Source organism: Temnothorax curvispinosus, unplaced genomic scaffold, assembly GCF_003070985.1.
Source record: "Temnothorax curvispinosus isolate PA1 unplaced genomic scaffold, ASM307098v1 QBEX01015524.1, whole genome shotgun sequence".
NCBI classification, from domain to species: Eukaryota; Metazoa; Arthropoda; class Insecta; order Hymenoptera; family Formicidae; genus Temnothorax; species Temnothorax curvispinosus.
The window spans coordinates 444321-466433 of NW_020225304.1; the positions used below are offsets into that span (position 1 = coordinate 444321).

The 22113-nt window shown below is 31.0% G+C and overlaps 2 protein-coding genes and 1 long non-coding RNA gene across 4 annotated transcripts; 1 reads left to right on the forward strand and 2 right to left on the reverse strand.

The window, feature by feature from the left end:
• Window positions 1-758: 758 nt before the first annotated feature.
• LOC112465787 lies at window positions 759-12087 on the reverse strand. The gene is made up of 12 exons (XM_025033513.1): window positions 11225-12087; window positions 8100-8352; window positions 6331-6415; window positions 5984-6163; window positions 5797-5834; window positions 5554-5713; window positions 5164-5282; window positions 4765-4901; window positions 3550-3558; window positions 2527-3108; window positions 1539-2107; window positions 759-964 (listed from the first exon to the last, which is right to left on the reverse strand). The coding sequence occupies exons 1-12, from the start codon at window positions 11251-11253 to the stop codon at window positions 801-803; spliced, it is 2325 nt and encodes a 774-aa protein (XP_024889281.1). The 5' UTR covers window positions 11254-12087; the 3' UTR covers window positions 759-800.
• Window positions 8719-21960, forward strand: LOC112465786 (alkylglycerol monooxygenase-like). 2 transcript variants are annotated; one of them, XM_025033512.1, is made up of 10 exons: window positions 8719-10032; window positions 16897-17187; window positions 17893-18011; window positions 18470-18624; window positions 18717-18820; window positions 19022-19184; window positions 19245-19396; window positions 19707-19841; window positions 20001-20120; window positions 21349-21960. In XM_025033512.1, the coding sequence occupies exons 2-10, from the start codon at window positions 17053-17055 to the stop codon at window positions 21646-21648; spliced, it is 1383 nt and encodes a 460-aa protein (XP_024889280.1). In that variant the 5' UTR covers window positions 8719-10032; window positions 16897-17052; the 3' UTR covers window positions 21649-21960. The 2 variants fall into 2 exon arrangements, with proteins under 2 accessions (XP_024889280.1, XP_024889279.1); XM_025033511.1 differs by lacking the exon at window positions 8719-10032 and adding an exon at window positions 15955-15991.
• LOC112465788 lies at window positions 12493-15084 on the reverse strand. Its single transcript, XR_003042064.1, has 5 exons — window positions 14677-15084; window positions 13825-14189; window positions 13635-13740; window positions 13460-13532; window positions 12493-12676 (listed from the first exon to the last, which is right to left on the reverse strand). It is a non-coding gene; the product is annotated as an uncharacterized LOC112465788 (long non-coding RNA).
• Window positions 21961-22113: the final 153 nt, after the last annotated feature.

Genomic DNA, 22113 nt, shown 5'->3' on the forward strand with positions numbered 1-22113 from the left:
GTGAAAATGAACGCAACAGTGCGGAAAACGTATGCCAATAATTCTTCCGTTGATATCTCGGCGAAATTAGATTGATCTTTCAGACCTAGAAATACAATTTGTTTAATTTAATACAATTTTGTTTAATTAAAGAAATATTAAAGTCTTATTTTAATTATACTTTTTTATTATTAATAGAGGAGAGTCTCTTATTATGATCTGATAGGCTCCTAATATGAGGTAGCGAGGTTACTGCTAAAAACTAATAGGACCCATCTATTGGTTCCACCATGAACTTATTGCATTTATTAAATTCATTACATTCATTAAATTCATTACATTTTTAAATTCTGCCCATAGACTTCCGGCAATCACACAAAATAAACTCGATATCTCATAATAGGGAACTTTCTTCTAATACCTAAATATATCGGTGAAATACAGATGAAAATACAGATGGTGATGTTATATAAAAAAATAAACCACAAGTTATTTTGAATAAATTATATTTACAAAGACAAAGTCATATTGCCAATTTAATTAATTTATTTTTTATTAATATATGTAGACATACACATTGTCTTTGTATTAGCCAAAAAAAATAGAGAGAGGGAGGGAAGGAGAGAGAGAGAGAGAGAGAGAGCTAGGGGAGAAAAGGAGAGGAAGATAGGAAGAAACAGATGAGCTGATGTGAGATATGAATAATTAATGTCTTTTAAAAAATAGAATAATTAATGTCTTTTTTTACGACAAAAATAACTTTGTGAAACACTTACCGATACGTAAAAAGATTATAATTATAACCATTTATTATAGTGTGCTTAAAAATCAGAGTACATGATCTCTTGCGGTTTTTCGAATTTAATAGGTCGATAGACTGTGAATGATTGATCCCATCCACGCGGCGCTGTGTTGTAATTTGTCAGATTGTGAAGGCTGGCCAATTTCGGTCCAGTATAATTGTTATTCTCGTACAGTTTGTTTCCTGAAAATTTTAAAACATTAAATATAAATCTGTAAATATAAACATATGATAGAAAAATTATTAAATATTACTAATTAATATATAATTTTAATATATGCATACATCTCATGAACTCAATTTTTTATATAATATAGACAATACGCCTATTACCGTGTTTTTATTGTTACAAAAAAATACAGACACCATGTATTTGATATTGCAAATAGTGAATTATATTAATATAAATTCTTAATTACCGCATAAGAAAAATTAATCTCATTAAGAGAGAGATCTATTTTAAATTAAAACTTAAAAAGAAATATGGTTTTTATATAGTACCTTGTAAGAAATTATTGTATTTTAGAAAAGATTTTTTTTTGTATTTTTGTACTTTTATAATTTTTTATCTTTACATAACATGGGAAAAATTTCGTTTTTCGTATATAATTTAATAGTATAATTAATTTTCATTAATCCATTTGCTATATGTATATGTATAAGGATTAGGAACATATGCGTTAGAGATCGTTTTTGTACGTTTAGTGTGCGAAAGCGATGACATCAGAACTACAAAAGCGCATGCGTATTAACTTGCCTAATTCCGGATTAACATCAACGAGTTTGCATTCTGGCGTGGTGGTGCCTAAAAGATTATCCAAAACCGGTGTGCTACGCAGATGTTTCTTAGTCTCGAGTATGTTCTCCTGCGAGGCGACCATCGAGAGCATCAGCGACTTCGCCTCGGGAGGCATCTCGGCCTCGGTGTTGACGAATCTCGTGCCGTTGGCATAAAGGGCCTCCAATTCCTGCGAGGTGGTCGAATGACGTCGAGTACCCGAGTACTCGTCCTCGAACGCGATCGAGTACTCGCTGCTGTCGCAACAGTTCAATAGGGCGGACGGCGCGGAATTTCCGCGATCTATAGATCCCGCCTCGTTCTGATAATCTTCGGAGTCAGTGTCATCCGTCGTATATTCGCTTTCGTCAGTGGAAACGTAGCCGTTGCATCGGGACTGTAGTTTCGCTGATCCTTCGTAGCTCTCGTGTGCACTGCATAATTGATCGTTGCACTGTAGTTTCCTTTCGTAGCTTCCACGTGTGTCGTACAATCGGCTGTTACATTGGGACTGCAGTTTCGCGGATCCTTCGTAGTTTCCGCGTGTGCTATATAATTGGATTAAAATGGATTCTCGATTTGATTTCGCGAAACTTTGATCTCCTCTATCTAAAGAGAGATATACTACATCTACATGTGACTGCAATTGCTAGTAAAAATATAAACGAAAGATAAACATACTTTATCGAACTTTGTTGAACTACGGACTGTTATGAATAACAATATCACGAATGACATCTTGTGTCTATCACATTTGCAATTGAAATAGCAGATTAAAATATGCATTGCTAAAAAAGTACACATAGCGCGACATCAAACAAACAACTCAAACTTCCTCCACCATTTACGTCAATCATCGGAGAATGATTTGAATAATTACGTTATCGTTAAGAAACACTAAAATAAAATATAAAAGGCTTTTTGGTACATTATTATTTATTAAAACCGAAGAATCCATCATTCTCACCGTGCGTATCTCTCCTCCTCGTTGTTATACTTGATAGAATTTTTCGTCTCGAAGAAACGCGCTATGCCATTATCCAACGGACACTGCTGTACGATTGGAATGATCCTTGGACTGATCTGCTTGTATTGCAGAACCGGTCTACAGGTTTTCTCGAATTCTTGTATCAGTTGCTTCACTGGCACAGGAGTGTATCCGTTTTCCTCATTGTCATTCTGCATCTGTCTGTCGCTCTGTTGCTTATTCTCGATCTTGTTGTCAATTACGTTATCGTACTTGTTATCGTAACGCTGTTGAATTCTCGTGCCTCTGCCATTGTAGCTCCGCGCATTACGAACGTCAGATTTTCTCGGCGACTGATAATTGTTGTTAATATATCTATTATTGTTACTTGCGACAGCGTAATTATTGGCCATGTTAGTGCGCCGATTGTTAGTAGATTCGAAAACGGTACGACGAGATTTCTCGACGATGGGCGACCGTGAATGATCGGAAGGAAAATCGGAATCTGTGCCCACCGCAATTTCCCGCAGGTAAATCTTTTTTATCTCGTTCGAATGGCCGCATCGATTAGCGTTACAGTGCCTGTCTGCAACTCGCAAATCGAAATTGATACAGCGGAGCATAGCAACTGGAAAAAGCTTTGTTACAGGATTAAGCATACCTAAAGTGTTTTTCCGAAGAATTAGAGGAAACTATATACATATACTTGAAAAGATTTAAAAAATGGTATAAAAGAAAAAAATGTCAAAATAAAATGTAAAAATAAAACTTGTATTTAATTACAGTTTAATTACTTTATATACATAATATTATAGATCGGATCTCTAATATTTGTGTAAAAAGAAATGTAAGATTTCAAATTTTTATAAATCTGTTCTCTTATAATTTATTATAGGGGAAAGCCCGGGCAAAACGAACGCCTTCCTTGCTTTTTTTTTCGCTCATCTATATTAGATAGCGCTGTGAGTCTCTAGCAGGAAGAAGGAGCGACCGGTCGCCGATGTCATGGCAATGCAAAAGAACAATTGATTGCTCTTGTATGTCTTTTTTTTGCCAAACTTTAACACATCCGCGCTGGCGCTGCCCGGGCTTCCCCTATGTCTGTTTTAGCACAAATACTTTAATTGCGTTATCTAAATATCTTTAATGTTGTATATGCTTGGCAACAAAAATGCTTTAATGTGTTATTTTATCGTGAGATTATATGTTTACCTTGAAATGCACTTAATCTCTGTATCTGTATTCATCAAACATGACAAAAAGCACGATCGACATCGAAAGATACGGTTTTTTGTTTATCTTAGATATATCGCAGAAGTGTCAAGCGCGCGCGCGCGCTTTCCGTCGATTAAATAACATCGATAACGATTGCCAATTAGAACGTTAAAGATCGTTCAACTCGAGTTCTCTAAGTATCCGATCCAACATTGATCTCTATTTCGGAGACGTGTCAAGTACCTCGAAATTCTAGAACACTTCTTCGCTCATATAAGTCTGATAGAAAAAAGAGGATAAAACTTTTTAAAAAATTCTTCTATTTTATTTATACGATTAAATCGTATTTATTTCTTTGTTTTTATTATAATAATTATTGTATTTATATATATTATGTTATTATAGCTTTTTTTATATATTATGTATTTTTATTTTGTATTATATGTATTATATTTATTAAAAAACAATAAAATTTCGAAATTGAAAAAATAAGATATAAAATGTAAGACACTGTAAGAAATCAAGATTCTTGAAAAAAATGTGAAGAAAAATATAACTAAAAAGTTCTAAGTACATGATTATACCAGTCTCAGAAAATCTCTAGCGTATTCTCTGCACTGTAAAATAACATGATTTTTCTTGAGAAAAAAATAAATATTGACGTTATGTAAGTACATACATAATAGGTCTGTTTTTTATTGCTGCACTGCTGAACTAGTGCAATAAGTTAGAGTGGGACAAGTATATTTTGTTTCACTCTAACTTTTACTGCACTAGTGTGCACTAGTTCAGCAATGCAGCAATAAAAAACAGATCTAATGTCAAGCGACATCGTGTAATAAATTCCGACCTCGGCTTTCGAAAGACTTTGTTGACATTGATATTCGCTCGTAATTTTAAAACATTTTGGAGAGAATAGATAAAACAGGCCTCGCCGTTTGCCAACGCCGTTGGTTAAATCTGCCAAGTGAGATCACCTTGCATTTGAGATTATTATTCTGTCCATCATTGAATTGTGTTTACGCACCTGTTATCGGGATATTCGCGTTGTCAAGGGAGATATCCACTGTAAAAGGATTATAAAATGATTTGTCAATGCTCGAAACTGGCGTACGCGGTGTCAGCGAAGGCGTCATGAACTTTGCGTTACCATTAATTTCCTGAAATCACAATTGTTTACTTTTTATAATGCAAAATATCATTACTTTTAAAAATTACGAAAATTTATTCCAGCTTTTACAGAATAAAATATTATGAACTTCCTTGAAATTGAAAAATATATTATTCTATTTATTTATTTTAAGCTTTTTAATGCAGATACTATTATAAGAATTTAAATTTATAAAATAAAATAGAAATTTATTATTCTACGGGTGAATAAATTGTTACAATATATATACAATAAGAAATTTTACTACTTACTAATTTTTCTGGATATGTTGGCGTCTTCGGTGTGACAGGCGTATTGGGTGTCTGTGGTTGTTCTTGGTCCACCACCCACTTTTCCGATCTTTTCCTACGTTTCGCAAATATCTCAGCACCTGTAAATTGTTTTGGCAACGCTATGTTATATGCATATTATATATATATATGTATATATATATAGAGCAATAATTCTGTATTTATATAGTTGAAGATATTTCTCAAAGAAAACAAGTGTTTTATCACATATTGTTATATTATATTATATTATTATATTATTATATTTATATTACATAAAATATTATGTAATGTTATATATTTTATGTAATCTTAACATACATAATTTTGATATTACAATTAGTTCACGTTAGTTAAATGCACGACACTTACCGCGTCCTTTTTGATTGTTCAAATCGCGGACGATATCAAAGAGCTTTTCAGGATTTTTCGGTACCGATGCGATATTGACTTCTTCACCTAACGCCTGAATGCCGTGAATGTCCAGCACTTTCCCGCATGGATTCATCACGCATTTGAGGGGTAGTTTTTCCTATTAGAAGAAATTTTATTTTACAGTAGATGTGTGTGTGTAGATACATGCAGAAAATTCAACGATGCACACTATGCCTTTACCTTGTGAATCGTCGTGGTTTCTTCTTCGTCCTCGACACCTGCGAAATACTATCTATTATATCGTGCAAATTGTGTATGTTTTTGATAATGTAAACACAAAATTCTTCGAACGAGAACGCGACAAATTTTTACATAATGCGACAGTTTTAATGTAGAAATAAATTATATGAAAAATTTTAATGCATACCATTGCCGTCGTGGATCCATTTAACAGATCGCTTTTTTCTATTCACGTACATGGACTGTCCTTTGCTTTTCACATTTTTCACATCGCTGAGCGAATGCGAAATTCGACGTGCAAGCTCGACTTGATCCTCGACCGTAGGATGCGTCGGTGCGTAAAAATACGAGGACGCAAACATTTTCTCTGAAAATGAATTTTGAACGTTGTCTTAATCTCAATAAATGTGTATCTATTTCTTCTAGATACTTCAGACATTATATATCATATTTAATCCATCCAAAGAAAATTCCTTAAAATATTTGTTATTGTAAAAGTTAATTCTGTTGTTAATTATATCAAAAGGCACGTACTATTTTTTGATTGTAATAGCTCTTGAGAGTCTGATGCTGGAGTAAGTAGCTTTTGCAAATTAATCGGTGTACTTTCGCCCCCTTCCTGCAAGTAAAACAGTAATTGTTACGCATTTATATCGATGAAATAGAACCAACGAAACCATATGTGTGAAAAATTCTAAAATTATAATTTTTCTCTTTGGCCTTGAATTTTCTGATGAATTTGTACTCAATTATTTTTTTAACAAAAATGACCGAGAAGTCAATAACCTTGAATTATAAATAATTATAAATGATAACGTTTAGAATGTTGAAATAATCATTTTTAAGTAAAATTTGTCTTATAAGAAAATTAGTTTACAGTTCTAAAAATAAATATAGAGGAAAGTCCCCTATTATGAGATAGGTTCTTAATATGCGACAGCGAGGTTTCTGCTAAACTAATAGGCCCTAATCTGTTGGTTCCACCATGAACTTATTGCCTTTGGGGTAAAACCTATTTAGTGAAAAATTCATTGTTTGATCGTGCGTGTAGTCGTTGCAGAGAAAGAAATTGTGAAATTGGATGTTGTCAAGTGTCATGGATATGAGTCTTTAAATGTTTATTATATAATTAATAAATATTTGGCAATAAGTTCTGCATGCAGCGATAGAGTAAGGTCGTATTAATAGGAAAATACGGGATATGTTGAGTTGCTCAATTGTAGAGATTAGATTTGGTGATCGTGAAACCGCAAGGCATGGTGCTCGTAACATGAGATACTCAGGGTACTCCTGGGTTGCTGAAGTATGAAAGTTATTGTATAGTAATAAAAGAAGAGAAAATACTATATTAACGTTAAGGGAAGGTTTATACGAATTTATAAGACTGTGCTGACCTTAATTTGAGAGGGAAGGGTGGAGGGGGAAGATTAGGTACAATATTGAGTATAAGTAGGTTTACGATTGTTGCAAATATGCTTCACCATTACATTTGTCTTTCAAAAACTTTAAATAAAGTTTTTTAATTGCAATATTATGTATTTTGCACTTTATTAGCGATTTCCCGGGGTCTCTCATATTAGGAGCACACTTTTGCGATTTTGCCGAAAGCTCATTTTTCACATTTTTCTAATTTTCAGCAAAATTAATATTTAAATTAAATTTTACAATCAGCATCTTAAAGCTTATTAAATTCTCTTTAAAATGACCTACTTAGACCTACTATATTTTTCAATTCTGCCCATAGACTTCCGGAAATCACACAAAATAGATATGGTATCTCATAATCGGGTACTTTCCTCTATTTAATCAAGTATCATGTCTTAAGACTTAAGAAAATCGGTTTTAAACTTGTTCAATTTATAAATGAAAGTATTAGACCTAGTTTAGAATACAATTAGTCGTATGTCGGAGTCCAATGAAGGTGGTCCAATAAAGAAAATTCGTTTTCGAAAAATAAATTTGCTCATTGGACCATCGGCTACGTTCCGACTCCCGACATACGACTGATTGTAGACCTTAGTCTAAGGCCGGTATTCATAGTCGGTTCCTATTTCAAGACCGTCTTAAATAATGTCTTAAGATGCTAATACGGCTCTGTAATTGGCTGATGACATCTTAAGATGGTAAATATAAATAAATATAAGAATCGACTATGAATACCGGCCTCAGGATGAATAATAGATTGGTCACGTACGAATTGTGACTTCTAAAGTGGTGTAAAGCTTCAAAAACGTCAAGCTTGAACGTGTTTCTTTTTTCAACGAATCCTCCAAAGTTTTGCAAGTTAAAACGACTCCACTCACCATGCCGAAGTGCAATATTTTTGAAGTGAGATTCTCGAGGAAGTTCCTTTTAACCGGATCGTGTCTGTCAGACGGCTTGTAACCGCGCGAACGTATTACAACATTGTCTGCCGATACGCTACGCTGCAGATAATTCTTCTCCTGTAGGGATCCGCTGTATTTCACGCTGCACTTGTACTCCGCATCCTTGGAGCACGTGAGCCCATACGAGGTGTTGCTCAGAACGTTGCGCTTGGCGTTTGCCGTAACGTGTCTGCGGACATTTGAAACGTTTGCAATGCGATGCGGATCCTCCATTTACGCAAACTCTACGAGATTTCGCGATGACCGTACAAACATAAAGTATAACGAAAACTGTACAGATAAAGAGAAACTTTTGTAACTTCGTGTGTAGAAGAGTGATGATTTTTTATAAGATTATTTTAGATAAGAAAATATTAAATGTAAATTTCATTATAAATATCTTAAATTTTATTTGAAAACTTTAAATTATTTTAAATTGAAAATTTGACTTTTGTTATGTCACTAATTGTAAGTTAACTTATTATAAAAATTTATTGTCAATTAACTTCTTAAAAAAACAAAAGAAAATTAAATTTGTTGTGATACCAATAAAATTTTATATTTTGTAATTACGTTAAACGTAAAATAATTATCTGATTTTCGACAATACATTAATATTAGTTAATTATTGCCGGATTTATCTCGCAATAGTATTACTACTATACACTATTGGCCTGAAAAATTGCGATAATAAAGTTTCTAACTACATAATTTTCTTTCAATTAAAAATTGTTAAAACAGTGCTATTTTTGAATAAAAAATAAAATATTAATTGGAATATTTAGTACTATTATTAAATAATGAAAATAAAAATATCTTTTGACACTTGTAAGAAGGCAAACGCGATAATTTTTTCATTTCAGTAATGTATGTCAAAAAATTATAAAATTACGATCGCTATTTTTCTTTTTGTCGGAAATAATTAATCACCTATTCTAAATGAGATTTAAAATCAGAAATCGTACAAATTCATTAAAATTGCACCTTCAATTCTTGATTCTAAATTTGCGAATGTTTACATTGTTTTCTTGTTCCAAGCAGCAGAAATATATTTAGCAACGTCAGTACGTTCAGTGTGCAGAAACATCGTGTTCACCCGATCTTAAATTTTCGACATCGCGATATCTGATCAATTGTACAAGATATGTAAGAGAGAGAGAGAGAGAGAGAGAAAGAGAGAAACATAAGGATCTGCCCGGGCCGACATGCCGTAGAGCTCGGCAAAGCTTTTTTGACTACGAGAATTGGTTACCTTCCAAGCAGCCAATTAATTCCGCGTCGCGGTATTGGCAGTGGTACAACGAGCTCTGTGTAAAAGAAACGCTAAATTTATCTGTTGTAACGTAATACGCAGTAACAGTTCGAAAGCAGTCGCCCTTGCCGCGCACGCGATCGGCATCGTATTGCGTATAAAAAACCCGACAACAATCCACAATAATACAATATTATATTTATGATAGATAAATAATTAGTCTTTTATTCTCCAGTCCGGATGCAAACTTTGTATAATTATGTTTAATAAGCAATTAGCAAAATTTTGCGATACACATGTATGTATACATATATGTATACATATTTTAATACTAATTTAATAAGATTTACATTAATATTAACGTATATGTGTATTGCCTCCTGTTAATTTGTCTGGAAAAATAATATGGCGCGGTTCAATTCTCACAACGCAATCGATACTTCGCTTTAAATAGATTGTTTGGTAGAAGTTTGAGAGTTTCTTCGAAGCCGGTCAGGCTGTTCGCGGTACTGAAATTTCGAGAAAGTTTTAACGGATCAAACTTCGACCATTGATAACTTAATTTGGATAACAATTCGCAAGCGTTTAATTGACAAAGCGATTGGAAAGGAAAAACACGTAAGTCTCGAAGAAAATGCATTAATTATCATATAAAATATTCCGAGACAAATTAAAAATTGTGTTAATTGTTTTTTAAAATAGTATCTTTACTTTTTCCAACCACCGAGTAGATTATAAACAGCTAAGTTATTTCGATATCGAATTTATAAACACGAGTCTTTAGAATAACTCCTAACTGTCAACTTCGATTATTACTCCATAATTTTGTCAAAATGCACATTTTTTCTATTTATTTAAAAGTTTGCGATGACGCGCTCTCTTTCTCTCCCTCTCTCTCTCTCTGTCTTACTCTCTCTTCCGACATTTCATAACATACTGCTGTCACTAAAATTTCCCCTGTACAGTTACCGCAATTGGAAAACATGTCACGATTAACTTAGCATTCATCAACCATGGAAAAATAGCCACATTGATAGACACATTTCTGATATCACTCTCTCGGGGAAATCCTCTTTTGCAAACGATAACGGTGATAAATTTATAAAAAAAAAAAGACGAAAGAAGAGAAAGAAGAAAAAACCATGATTTGGATAACTCGCACTCTCTCTCTTCCTCCCTCTCTCGTCCCCATTCTCTCCCAGGTTGACAGAGACATTGCAAATAGAGATTTTACTTATCAAACGATGCTCTCCTCATCGCGACGTGCACGCACACAGAAAGTGGGTCGTCTCCCTTCTTCGCCTACACTTTGTTTTCCTTCGTTACCCGCGATTTATTTTTCTCACGGCTTTACGTAATGCGCGACACCCCGGCCTACACACTTTGCCGAAGGTGGTCAGAGTCCGCCTGAACTCGACGACGAGGGCTCCCTCGTCGCGGCAGGCGAATCTCGCATCTTGCAAAACGCTCCCTGGCACGCACCGGCCGTTCAAATACGAGAGTCAGCGTACCAGAAGGAGTCACCGCCGCTGCTACCGCCGCCACCGCTGCTGCAACGCTCAGGGGCGAACGACTACGGGCCGGTTCATTGATAGAACAGAGATGAGAAAAGGGAGTAACGAGAAAAGCGAGAGAGAGAAATGGAACTTATTTTTATATCGAGCAAACTGCCGTGCGAATCGTCACGGATCTCCATCGGGTACCTCGCGACTCTAGTAGCATGCAAAATGATCTCTCCCCGAAAGAAAGGTCATTGCCCGAACGCGGTATATCGGTTCGTATAACGATAACGATCGCTTCACCTACATACGTGAACGGGTATATCTTCCGGAACGGCATCGACCGTGTTGGCGAGAGAAGTGTCACTTCCGTGGTGGCGGAGGCCTCTCTCGATGCCTTCTCCACGGCTCTATAGACTGGTACTATCGAGAGAACCCGCCTCGTGCCCTTCTCTTCACCATGAAGACCCGATCCGAGATGGTCGAGCCCAATCAGGCGGGGTCCGCAACTTATATGCAATGAATTACAAACACGGCCGGCACACACGGCGCTTTATAATAGCGCCCAAACTGTCGTCTATACAGCGCCTGCTTGCCGACTGGCTTGGGACGCCTTTCGGTAAAAATAGATCATCAGAAAGCGACACCTCAAGATCCGAGCCGAGCCAACGGGTTGTCCGTTATGGCACGTCCGTACGGCGTCGTGTACACAGCAAAGTGGTAGCTGTGCTTGTTACCACGCAAACACCTGCGGGTCACCAAACTGAAGACATTTAAAGTACGACCTTTGCGGTTTACTTCGTTTTCCCCGCGTCGGGAACGAATTATTCTGTAATTATTACATATTAATTAAGATAATGACGAAGATTTATTACAATGTATTTTAAGATATAAACAAATTGCATTAGGTATTATATTGTTTATATACATTTGTTTAGATACGTGATCATTAACCCCGGAATGATCTTGCACCTACTCATCCCTAATCGTCATTACTTACGTGTTATCCATATTTTCTCTCAAAATCTTAATTCTATTGTTGGCTATTTCGTGTTTCTTGTTTTTCTTAGACTTCCTCATCTTACTTTTTAATTTTTCCATTTCCGTTTTAGATGCCGCTTGTTTTAGTCGAAACTCAAGTTTGTTATGTCATTCCTTTTTCTTTGCATTTTGTTCATCTATATATATAGTTTATATTTCTTTAATTTTTTCAAAGGTACATACATATAATTGAGCTCTTTTTATTCTTTGTGAAAATTTTAAGTTTCTGAGACATGAAGTTTAACGCGTGGAATAAAATTTGATTCTACTGTTAGTTTTTTATTTATCTTCCTTATTTTATAAATCTATCGTGTCTTTTTATATCTATTTTTTGTCATTTTAATATGTTATTGTTACTTTAATTTCTTACTTTTCTCAATTATATGTTTTTAAAAGCTGTTTAATTTCTTAGTAGATAGTAGTTACCATATATTTCCAGAATTATTTTTAAATTACATTCTTCGAAAATTCTTTTTAGCTTTTATTTTTTTTAGACAACTATATTACATAAATTATGTACGCATCCAAGAGAGAGAAATATATTCTGTGATTTTTATTAATTGCATGTTTTAATATAAGTTAGTAAACAGTTTGAATAATACTATTCTTGAAGTCATTTTTTACTGTAGCTATTATTTCGATATCTTCAATATACAAGTGAGTAGTATAGTTCTCATCGTAATTATTTGATGCTTTTTGTTGAGATCGTAGAAATCCAGCATCTAAAAAAATTAATTTAATATAATACATTTTCTACAATTATAGATGTTAATAATCGAAAATAAAGGTTTTTCCTGGAAAAAAGAATAAGATCCTACAGTTGATAAGTTTTATGAAAATACATTTCGGTACGTATACCTAAAATATCACGTCTTTTAAGAGTTTTAAGCAGATAAATTTTAATTAATAAAAATGTTTCACGAAATTTATTCCTGGTAATGCTAGGAATAAATATATTGAAAATGAAATTTGTATGTTGAATATATTTTATGTAGGTATACTGAAAGAGAGAGAGAGAGAGAGAGAGAGAGAGAGAGAGAGAGAGAAACTTTAATAAAACACAGCTCATTTACTTATTTAAGCTGCCATATAAAACAAATAAAAAATAAAGTTTGATTAAAACTGGACAATGATTTTAAAAATCTTCATTCTTTTTCAAATCTTTTTAATTTATATGTATGCTTACTATGATTCTCAATCCAGCTTTTTAGTTTAAATGTATCAGACAAATCTATTATATGGAGGGACAAAAGTCATAGTGGTGTAAGTCAAATTTTAAATATTGACTCGTGTGCATAGATGCAATTTATATATTGTACAGATTGCATCTATGCACACGAGTCAATATCTTAAAAAAAATTGACTTGCACCTATGGCTTTTACCCCTCCACATATAACTGTACCATATTATTAAATATTAATCTTATGAAATTAAAGTAGAATTATTTAAAAAATAAAATAAAATAAAATTTAATAAATGATCAAAAATAGAAGTTAAAACTCACTTGTACTCTCTTCTACTTCATATCTACTTCGTATTGGATGATACTAATGAATTCTGTTCTGCATGGGAGGTTTCTACAACATGTTTAATAATAATAGTTAATCTACAAATTAAATATAATATACAGTTATCATTTTATTGTCAATTCAAGAAAAAGTAAATTATTGAAAACTTACTTATTCATTTGTTTTTCTTTTTACAATGTTTTCAGCAATAGTGATCTTCTTTTCAGAATTGCCTTCCAATATCTTCTAGCTGAAAATTGCCGTTGTTACTAGAAACCTAGAAATTTAATAATATTGGTAAAAATAAACAATAAACAGAAGAAATACAGCTCTAAAATTAATTTTATAAAAAAATGTGTACTTCTAAATTACTAGAAATATTTTATCCATTGTTTATCGTTTAGAAAAATTATCATCTTCTTATTTAGCTGCATTCGAGAAGCGATTAGCGCTATTTTCTTATTCTATCCTTGTTTTGCACCTATTAATCAGCAATAAAGATAGATGCAATAGCGCTAATAGCACGCTCCTCAAATGCAGCCATAGTCTGATGCTCCAAACAGTATAGTCTAATGCATTAAAGAATTTCTTATCATTTTCTTTAAATATTTGTAAGATTTGTAATCAGCTTCTTTTAATTTTATCAACGATTTTCTTGTGTTCTACAGAATCCAAATTATTTTCATTTTTATGACAATCATCATCTGTTCGTTGCTTTTGTGTTATCTAAAAAATTAATGAAGACTAAAGTATATATAATTTAAAATATGAAACATATCTAAATACTTTTAATCCATTAATTTTGTTTTCTGTTTTTATTTGTTTTGTTATTATCATATATATCACTATCTATTTCATATATTTTTAAATCATAGAAAAGAGTTTTTTGTTCAAGGAACTCTCTCGTAACTACTTAGTTCAAATTTTGTTTCTTTTTTTTAATAATTGCTAATTTTTTCTTCTCGATGAGTTAAAAAACTTTTGATTTATTTTCATCTTTATTTCTATAATAAGCAAACTTTTATTATTAATTTGAATCTAGGAAAAATTATTATAAATTGTAAATATAAAATATAATTAAATGTGAGTTACAACAAGATTAGCACATGTATAATTTCCTTATTCCTTTTCCTTTTATCTTTAAACAGAGAGAGAGTCAAGAGATTTATATATTAATTATCTCATTAATAAGACATAAATTCAATTTTCTTACCTCTGCAATCTTTACTTCAATAAATTATTAATGTATAAACACTCAATATGGACGTTTATATGAATACAAGTTTACTTACAATTTTCACATGCTTAGATTAGTAAGCCCAAACACCAAATGATTCCAAAGTTGTCGACCCATATATGCCTCCTACTGCTTCTGTACGCATGCGTATTGTACGCAGAGTCGACCACGTGCAATTGCTCTAATAAACTCGTGCTTAAATGTAACACATTTTAAAGCTTATAATACTTTTTTATGTCTTTTCTGCTGATTATGCCGTTATTAAAATTATTATTAATTAGTACTTTTATCCCCCTATATACTTGTTATTAATGTCATTAATTTTTGTTAATTATTTAAGTTATTTGAAATAAAGCTCTTTAGTACGTGCCAATTTTTCTTTAACAACAGGAACATCATTAAAATAAGTATTTAAGCAAATTTTTAAAAATTTACTTTAAAACAGATATTAATTAAAAAAATAAATAAACATTTTATTTAAATTTCTATAAATTTTATCCATAAATTTATATTAGAAACTTCTAAAAATCGAAACTTTTGTCTTCCAAATTATTAGTTTTATTTAGGCTTTGATAACTTGCGATTCGATTGTGCTACTACCGAAGCAATGATGTCACTGCCACAACACGCTCAGATAACAGTTTATGCCTAGCACGTTTACGCATTAAAATTCATGCTATAAGAATTGCATGATCAGTACGAATAAATCCGAATCAAGATTATCTTTATGCATCCTAGAAACTTACTAATAATAAGTTTTATTGAAGATACTGGATTGTGATTATTTTTTATTTAATTGAACATATATTTGATTATTTCTAACTACTTCTTTAAGTCTTCCAGTCGGACACTTCAAACATTTCAAACTTTAATTTGGTATTTTTAATCATTCGAAATATATCTGAACGAATCTAGTTCTATTTCGCGAAATAAATGTGAAAAGAATCGAGTCTAATGTCATTGAGCGTACATGAAAACAGACATTCCGCAAAATCTCTTATCGTTGAGTACCATGTGGAGGGGGGGGGACGCGTTGATTATGCAGTTGTTACATGAACCTTTAACATACTTGATTGTAGATCTCTTGTGTCTGCGTATCTCGGTATCGTAAATCTAGCGAAAAGTGCGTTCTACGAAAATTGATTTGGATATGAGTACACGAAGACGACTCCTCTTCGCAACTGTGTGTTCTGTAGCTAAAGATTTTTCGTCTTTAACTATCGTTATCTATAACGATGCCTCTATTTATGTACATATTTATGTACATATGTCAATGTGCTGTCAATATACGGTAATTATGCAGTTAATATGTTAATTTAATCAAATCATTATGTTGCTTAATTGATACCAAATACTTATTAAGAAAGTAAGTTTTTTAAAAAATTTATAATTGTATTTAATCAATCTATTTATTAATATTTTTTGTTTATATAATAGTGCTTTTTCTTTTAACGAAAAAACTCTATGAACATGTCAAAATAACTAAAATAAGCATAAACTTTTTTTAGATAGTTTTACACTAAGAAAAGAAATTTGTTAATCCCAAAAAAGATTTAGTCCGATATACGAGCAACTAAATATTTTAGGTAGTTTAACTAAACTTTAGTTAAATTAATTAATTCTTGATTAAAAAATTTTAAAGGTTGACATGAATGCGTTATACCTTTTTTAGTGCAACTTAATAATTGTTGAAACAACTAATGTTTAGTTAACTAATAATTAACATGTTTAGTTGCTCGTATCGGACTAAATATTTTTTAGAATTAACAAATTTTTTTTCTCAGTGTATATACTTTTCTAAAATTTGTTTGTTAATGTTTGAAATGTTTTATATTTGTAAATTAAAAAAATAATTTTATAAAGTTTAAGTATTTCTTGAAAGTTTATATATATCTTATCATATAATTCTAGAAATAATTCTTATTTAGTGAGTTTTGTAATAAATTATGAATGTAAAAAAGGACTGTATGAAATTATCGATAAAAGTATTATCATTAATTTTTGCTTTTTATCAGACATGTATTTTATGTCGATACGTCAGGCTGAATCCGTTGAATTATAAATAATAATATAAGCTCGAACATGTGGTGAGCGTTATCTTAATCGGTATACATTAATGAATAATTTTGAATTCGCGGGTTTACGTACACGTATCGCGCCTTCAAGATAACTGATTTGTCACGTGCGTTGTTCTAGCTCGAACTTATATAAACACATACTCGCGCGGCGCAAGCGATTAAACTAATGCCGTATATCGTCTGAGAGGTTTGGTTGTACACCTGAAACGCTCCTGAAAAATTTACAACATATTTTTACGGTTTGGTGATTTGTGCGTATTTACGAGTGTACAAGATGAGCATAATATTAAGTTCACTCGCTGAAATCGTCGATTATTTTCCAAAACACTTCGGAAAACTTTGGTATATTGTCAGCCCAAAGGAAACGACTTTTGAGTTTTTGCACGAAGTGCCAGACTATCAACAACAGGTAACGTTTTCAATATGAGAAATTTTAATTATTTTGAATGCTATTAATTATATTTTATTAAACGTGTACTATAATTCAAATTGATAATGTAGAAGAGACTAACAATATTATGTAGGTATACTGATTTAAAGAAGAATTATGTATTGCTTTATAATATCTTTATACGATCACGAAATGAATATAAATTTAATGAATATTTAGAACAAAAGCGTTGAAGTTTAAATTTACACTAAAATAAATAAATTTTTAGAAACAATCTCAAGAATAATTTCAATTTTGAGTAATTTTTATTAAAGTTTTATTGAATTTTGCTATTTTAACTTTACTTATTTAATGTAATAATAGTAATTTAATAAGATGGTAATGCTTTCCTGTACTACAGTGTGAATTATCCAAACTTCGATTGGCATTCAGTCCATTAGCATTCCGCACGAACAGCATCTACAAAATTCTTCTTTGAAAAATCTACTTGATACAGTTTATTCCAAAGTAGCATAAACGATGTCAAATGCATCGAGGAAGTCCAGTAATTTGAATGCGCAGCTGGCCTGTTACTTGTGTACGAACGCGGCAAGCTACATGAATCGTTAACAAGTCATATGTGCGCGCTATTCTTGTCGAGACCTCATTCGAATGTAGCACTAATACATGAAACTACGAGCAAAACTTAACTTTCTGCATACACACAATCTCTGATATTTATAGATATGGATACCGTTTTTTCTGCTGTTGATTCTGGAGCAATTAATATTGAGGAAGAAAAGATTCCGTTTAAACGATCAAGTGACATCATTATCACACTGGATGCTCATTGAAACTGTCCGGTAAGAGTAAATTACGACTTATCCTTTACTATCAAGATAGCAAGCTGACATTATTTGTCGTTATTTTAATTTTGAAATGATGTCTGCCGATATTTTGATGTCAAAATAGCGATAAATAACATCAGTTTGCTATATTTTGCTTCAGATCAGATGCGTTCACGAACACAATTCAGTTATTTGATTTTATTTAATTATGTCTTTTATCTAAAAGAGTATTAAAAAAAACAAATATAAAGGGGATTGCATGAAGAAAAAACAAAAAGAAGACTTTAAATTCAGTAGTTATAAAAAATATAATAAGTATATAACAAAGATAAGATATTTATATAAAGATATAAAAAATAAATAAGGATAAAGATAATAAACATGTAAAGTATGAATCTAAAATGTGTGTATTGTACTTATACATTTTTGTTTGTTTGACAAATTTAGACGAAAAGTCATTATCGGTTTCACAGAATTTTTTCTCGTGGTGCCGAATATTTTGTATACATTGCCATTTATGAGAGGTTTGGCAGAGGATACACTTTACCCTGGAACTCGCTATGGACATGGTATATTACCTTCATTGCCGTGGACTTTTGTTACTATTGGGCTCATCGCAGTAATCATGGTTAAATTCCTATCCAAGCATTCCTCAGCATTTGACACAGCCGTCTCTCTCTCTTCTCCTTTAATTTAAGATGTTAATTGATCTGCTTACAGAAGTTCACTTTTTATGGGCCTACCATCAAGTGCATCACAGCAGCGAGGAATTTAATTTCGCGGTTGGTCTGCGACAATCCATTCTACAACATTGGTGCAACTTTGTAAGTATCATTTCTCTAAAATTTCTTCAGTACAAAAAATTTATTATGAAGGAAAATATTAATAATTTTAATTTTCGGTATTTTATATCTTTAAAAACCAATTAAAATAAATTAAAAATAAAAGATGTTTTTAAATTATAACTATAAAAGATTTAAAAATAAAATTTATTGTATATATTTTGATTCAAATATTTTTTGCAGGTAATTTATTTACCGCTTGCCTTTTTTATACCTCCATCGCACTTTATGGTCCATAATCAATTCAATTTAATATATCAATTGTGGATACATACAACAGTCATTGGTAATCTTGGACCACTCGAGTTGATTTTTAATACGCCTAAACATCATCGTGTTCATCATGGTAAATTAAATATATAATACTTCTTTTTGCGACTTATATACGCATTTTTTACATTTACAGGCTGCAATCTTTATTGCTTGGATAAGAATTACGGTGGTGTATTTATTGTATGGGATAGATTGTTCGGTACATTTCAAGAGGAAGAACAAAGAGAAGAAATAGTTTATGGACTAGTAGTTAATATCGAATCATTTAACGCGTTCTATCTGCAGGTAAAATTTATGTACTTGACACACTACCGTGTCTCTTGATAAGTATAATAAATTATTACACGCCCTCAATAAATGATCAAAAAAAATGAGTTAGTATTCATATATTAATTGTAATGGAATTTAAAGTGTTGTTAGATACTTTAAATATGTCAATTTCTGCAATTTATTGATAAACAGAAAAAACTGAAGGAAGCAGAATTAAGAAATATTCGAAAGTTTGTGCACGATAATAATAAAATAAAAGTAATTTTATACATAAGTGTGACAATTTAAATTATTCTTAAACATATTGTTTTCTGTAATGTTATAGATATTTTACTTGAAGGATTTAATTAAGAAAAGTAAAAGTATGAGTACATGGGCTGATAAGTTTGCCGTTTACTGGAAAGGTCCTAGCTGGTTTCCAGGTGCACCACGTTTGGGTTTAGATGAATTTAAAATAAAGGTAAGATGATCAAAGGTGTATAGTAAATGTATAGTAACAATATATAAATGCGTTTTTTTATATTATTTATAAATAATTTTAAATTAATAAGAATTAAAACAAAAATTCAATTTATTTTAAATTTTTTCATGAAAGATATCGATCACTTCTTTGTCCCAGGTGAAACCCAGAGCCGTATACGATCCTCTTATACCAAAATGGCAAAAAATATACATAAGTGTGCAGTTTCTGATGGCCCTTTTCAATCATTATAAACTATACAAACCACAATATCATGAGGTGAGTTTTTATAACATAATTCATTTGCTGTTAAATTTTTTATATAATTAATATTATTCCAGATTATATTAAGCATAATAAATATTAAAATTAGTTATTAAATTTCTTAATAATAATGTCCGACAATTAAATTCGTAGGTATATTTTTTGGAATAATTTTCTAATATTTTTTCGTAAATTAAAATTTTAACATTTTCAATTTTACATTGGTTAAACGATTCCTTGTTTGATCTGCGACGAATCAATCATATATTTATTTATATTAAAACTTTAAAATATAAATATGTAAAACAATAAGTCATGCAGATTTGTAAAAACGAAATAAAACCGTATTGTTTATAGACTACTGTAACAAAAACTTTATTATTATGTACATATCGTTTCATTATCAAAGAGATAATTTGCTGCAAATTGTCCCTAACAATGTTTTTAAGTTGTACCAAAATAGTATTCTTATCAAAGGTAATACTACACGAGGCTTTTATCTATAGTAGATAAAAATTGTAAGCGCATGCAAAAAAGTAAAAAGGATAGGAATGCATCTTATCAAATATAGGATATTTTTATCTGTAGTAGATAAAAACTGTAAGAATACAAAAAAGTAAAAAGCATAGGACTGTATCTTATCAAATAGAAGATTTTTATCTGTAGTAAATTAAAACTGTAGGAATGTATGTATAAAAAGCATATAACACATAGAATTATAAAACGCAAGAAAAATATATAAAACAGTTGAAATAATTTTTTTATATTTTTTTAATATGTTTTTCATTTTCTTTTTTTTTCTTTTAATGTAATTATAATAATGTAATATAATAAATGTAATAGCAAAAAATATATATTATAAAATGTATATAATAATATTTTTTTAATATATACATATGTATATATGTATTATTGATATTTTTTACAAAAATTTATTAATCTTTTGATAGCTTTATATGTTTTCTATGCTGTCATGCTTTAAAATACTTATAAAAGATGTTTAAATAAATTTTTTGCAAAGTTACAATTACATTATGATAATTAAGTTTCAATTACACTATTATATTTGGTTGTACTTATACTGTATTCAATTACAACGTGGAAAGTTTTGAGAAATGCAAATATATTTTTATTGAAATAATTACTTGTGTAAAAATTAATTAATTATGTTCATGATGATTGGAGGTGTCTGAATTAAGCACATTAGGTTATTATTATTAATTTACTTTGATTCTTTTTTTAGAATTTAGACGATCCTTGGATTATATTTGCAGTGGCGAACAACTTAATTGCCCTCGCCAGCATCGGTTTGTTATTTGATAAACGTGCGTTTATATATCCTAGCACCATTGAAATTGTGCGCTGTGCCCTTTATGTGTACTTCATGCGTATATACGAAGATAACTTAATTGATTATTTGATATATTACATACACGTGTGTCAATTGAACTGTATTTGGGTACCTTTTTTCGTATATAAAATTTACAAGTATATTTATTTGTTTCTTCATTCACGAGATGTTGTATTTTATCAACGATCTTGAAAAAAGGCTTGAGAATTTGTATAATCACAATTTTAAAGCGTTACGCATAAAAAAACCTCAAGAAACTTTTCTGTGTCAAATTACGTGTTAAGAAATATAATTTTGATTTATTTTATCATAGCGTAGCAAATGTTAAATACTAACTGTGATATATGCGATTTGTCTAGATAAGAATGTGTAAAATTATTCTCTCGCACTTAATAATATCTGATAATAACAATTGAATTCGTAATAGATTTGATATATCAAATTCAGATATCAAAATTTCATTATATGTATAATATTAAAGTGATATTTTTGCTTGATAGTGTTTCATAAACAGAAATAATTATAATTTATTTATTATGAATTATAATTTACTGATTATAAATTTTAATTTATTGATTATAAATTTTAACTTATTTACAAAGTGTAAAAATTGACAAATTCATGTATACATTATTAATTTGTCATCATGATTGCTAT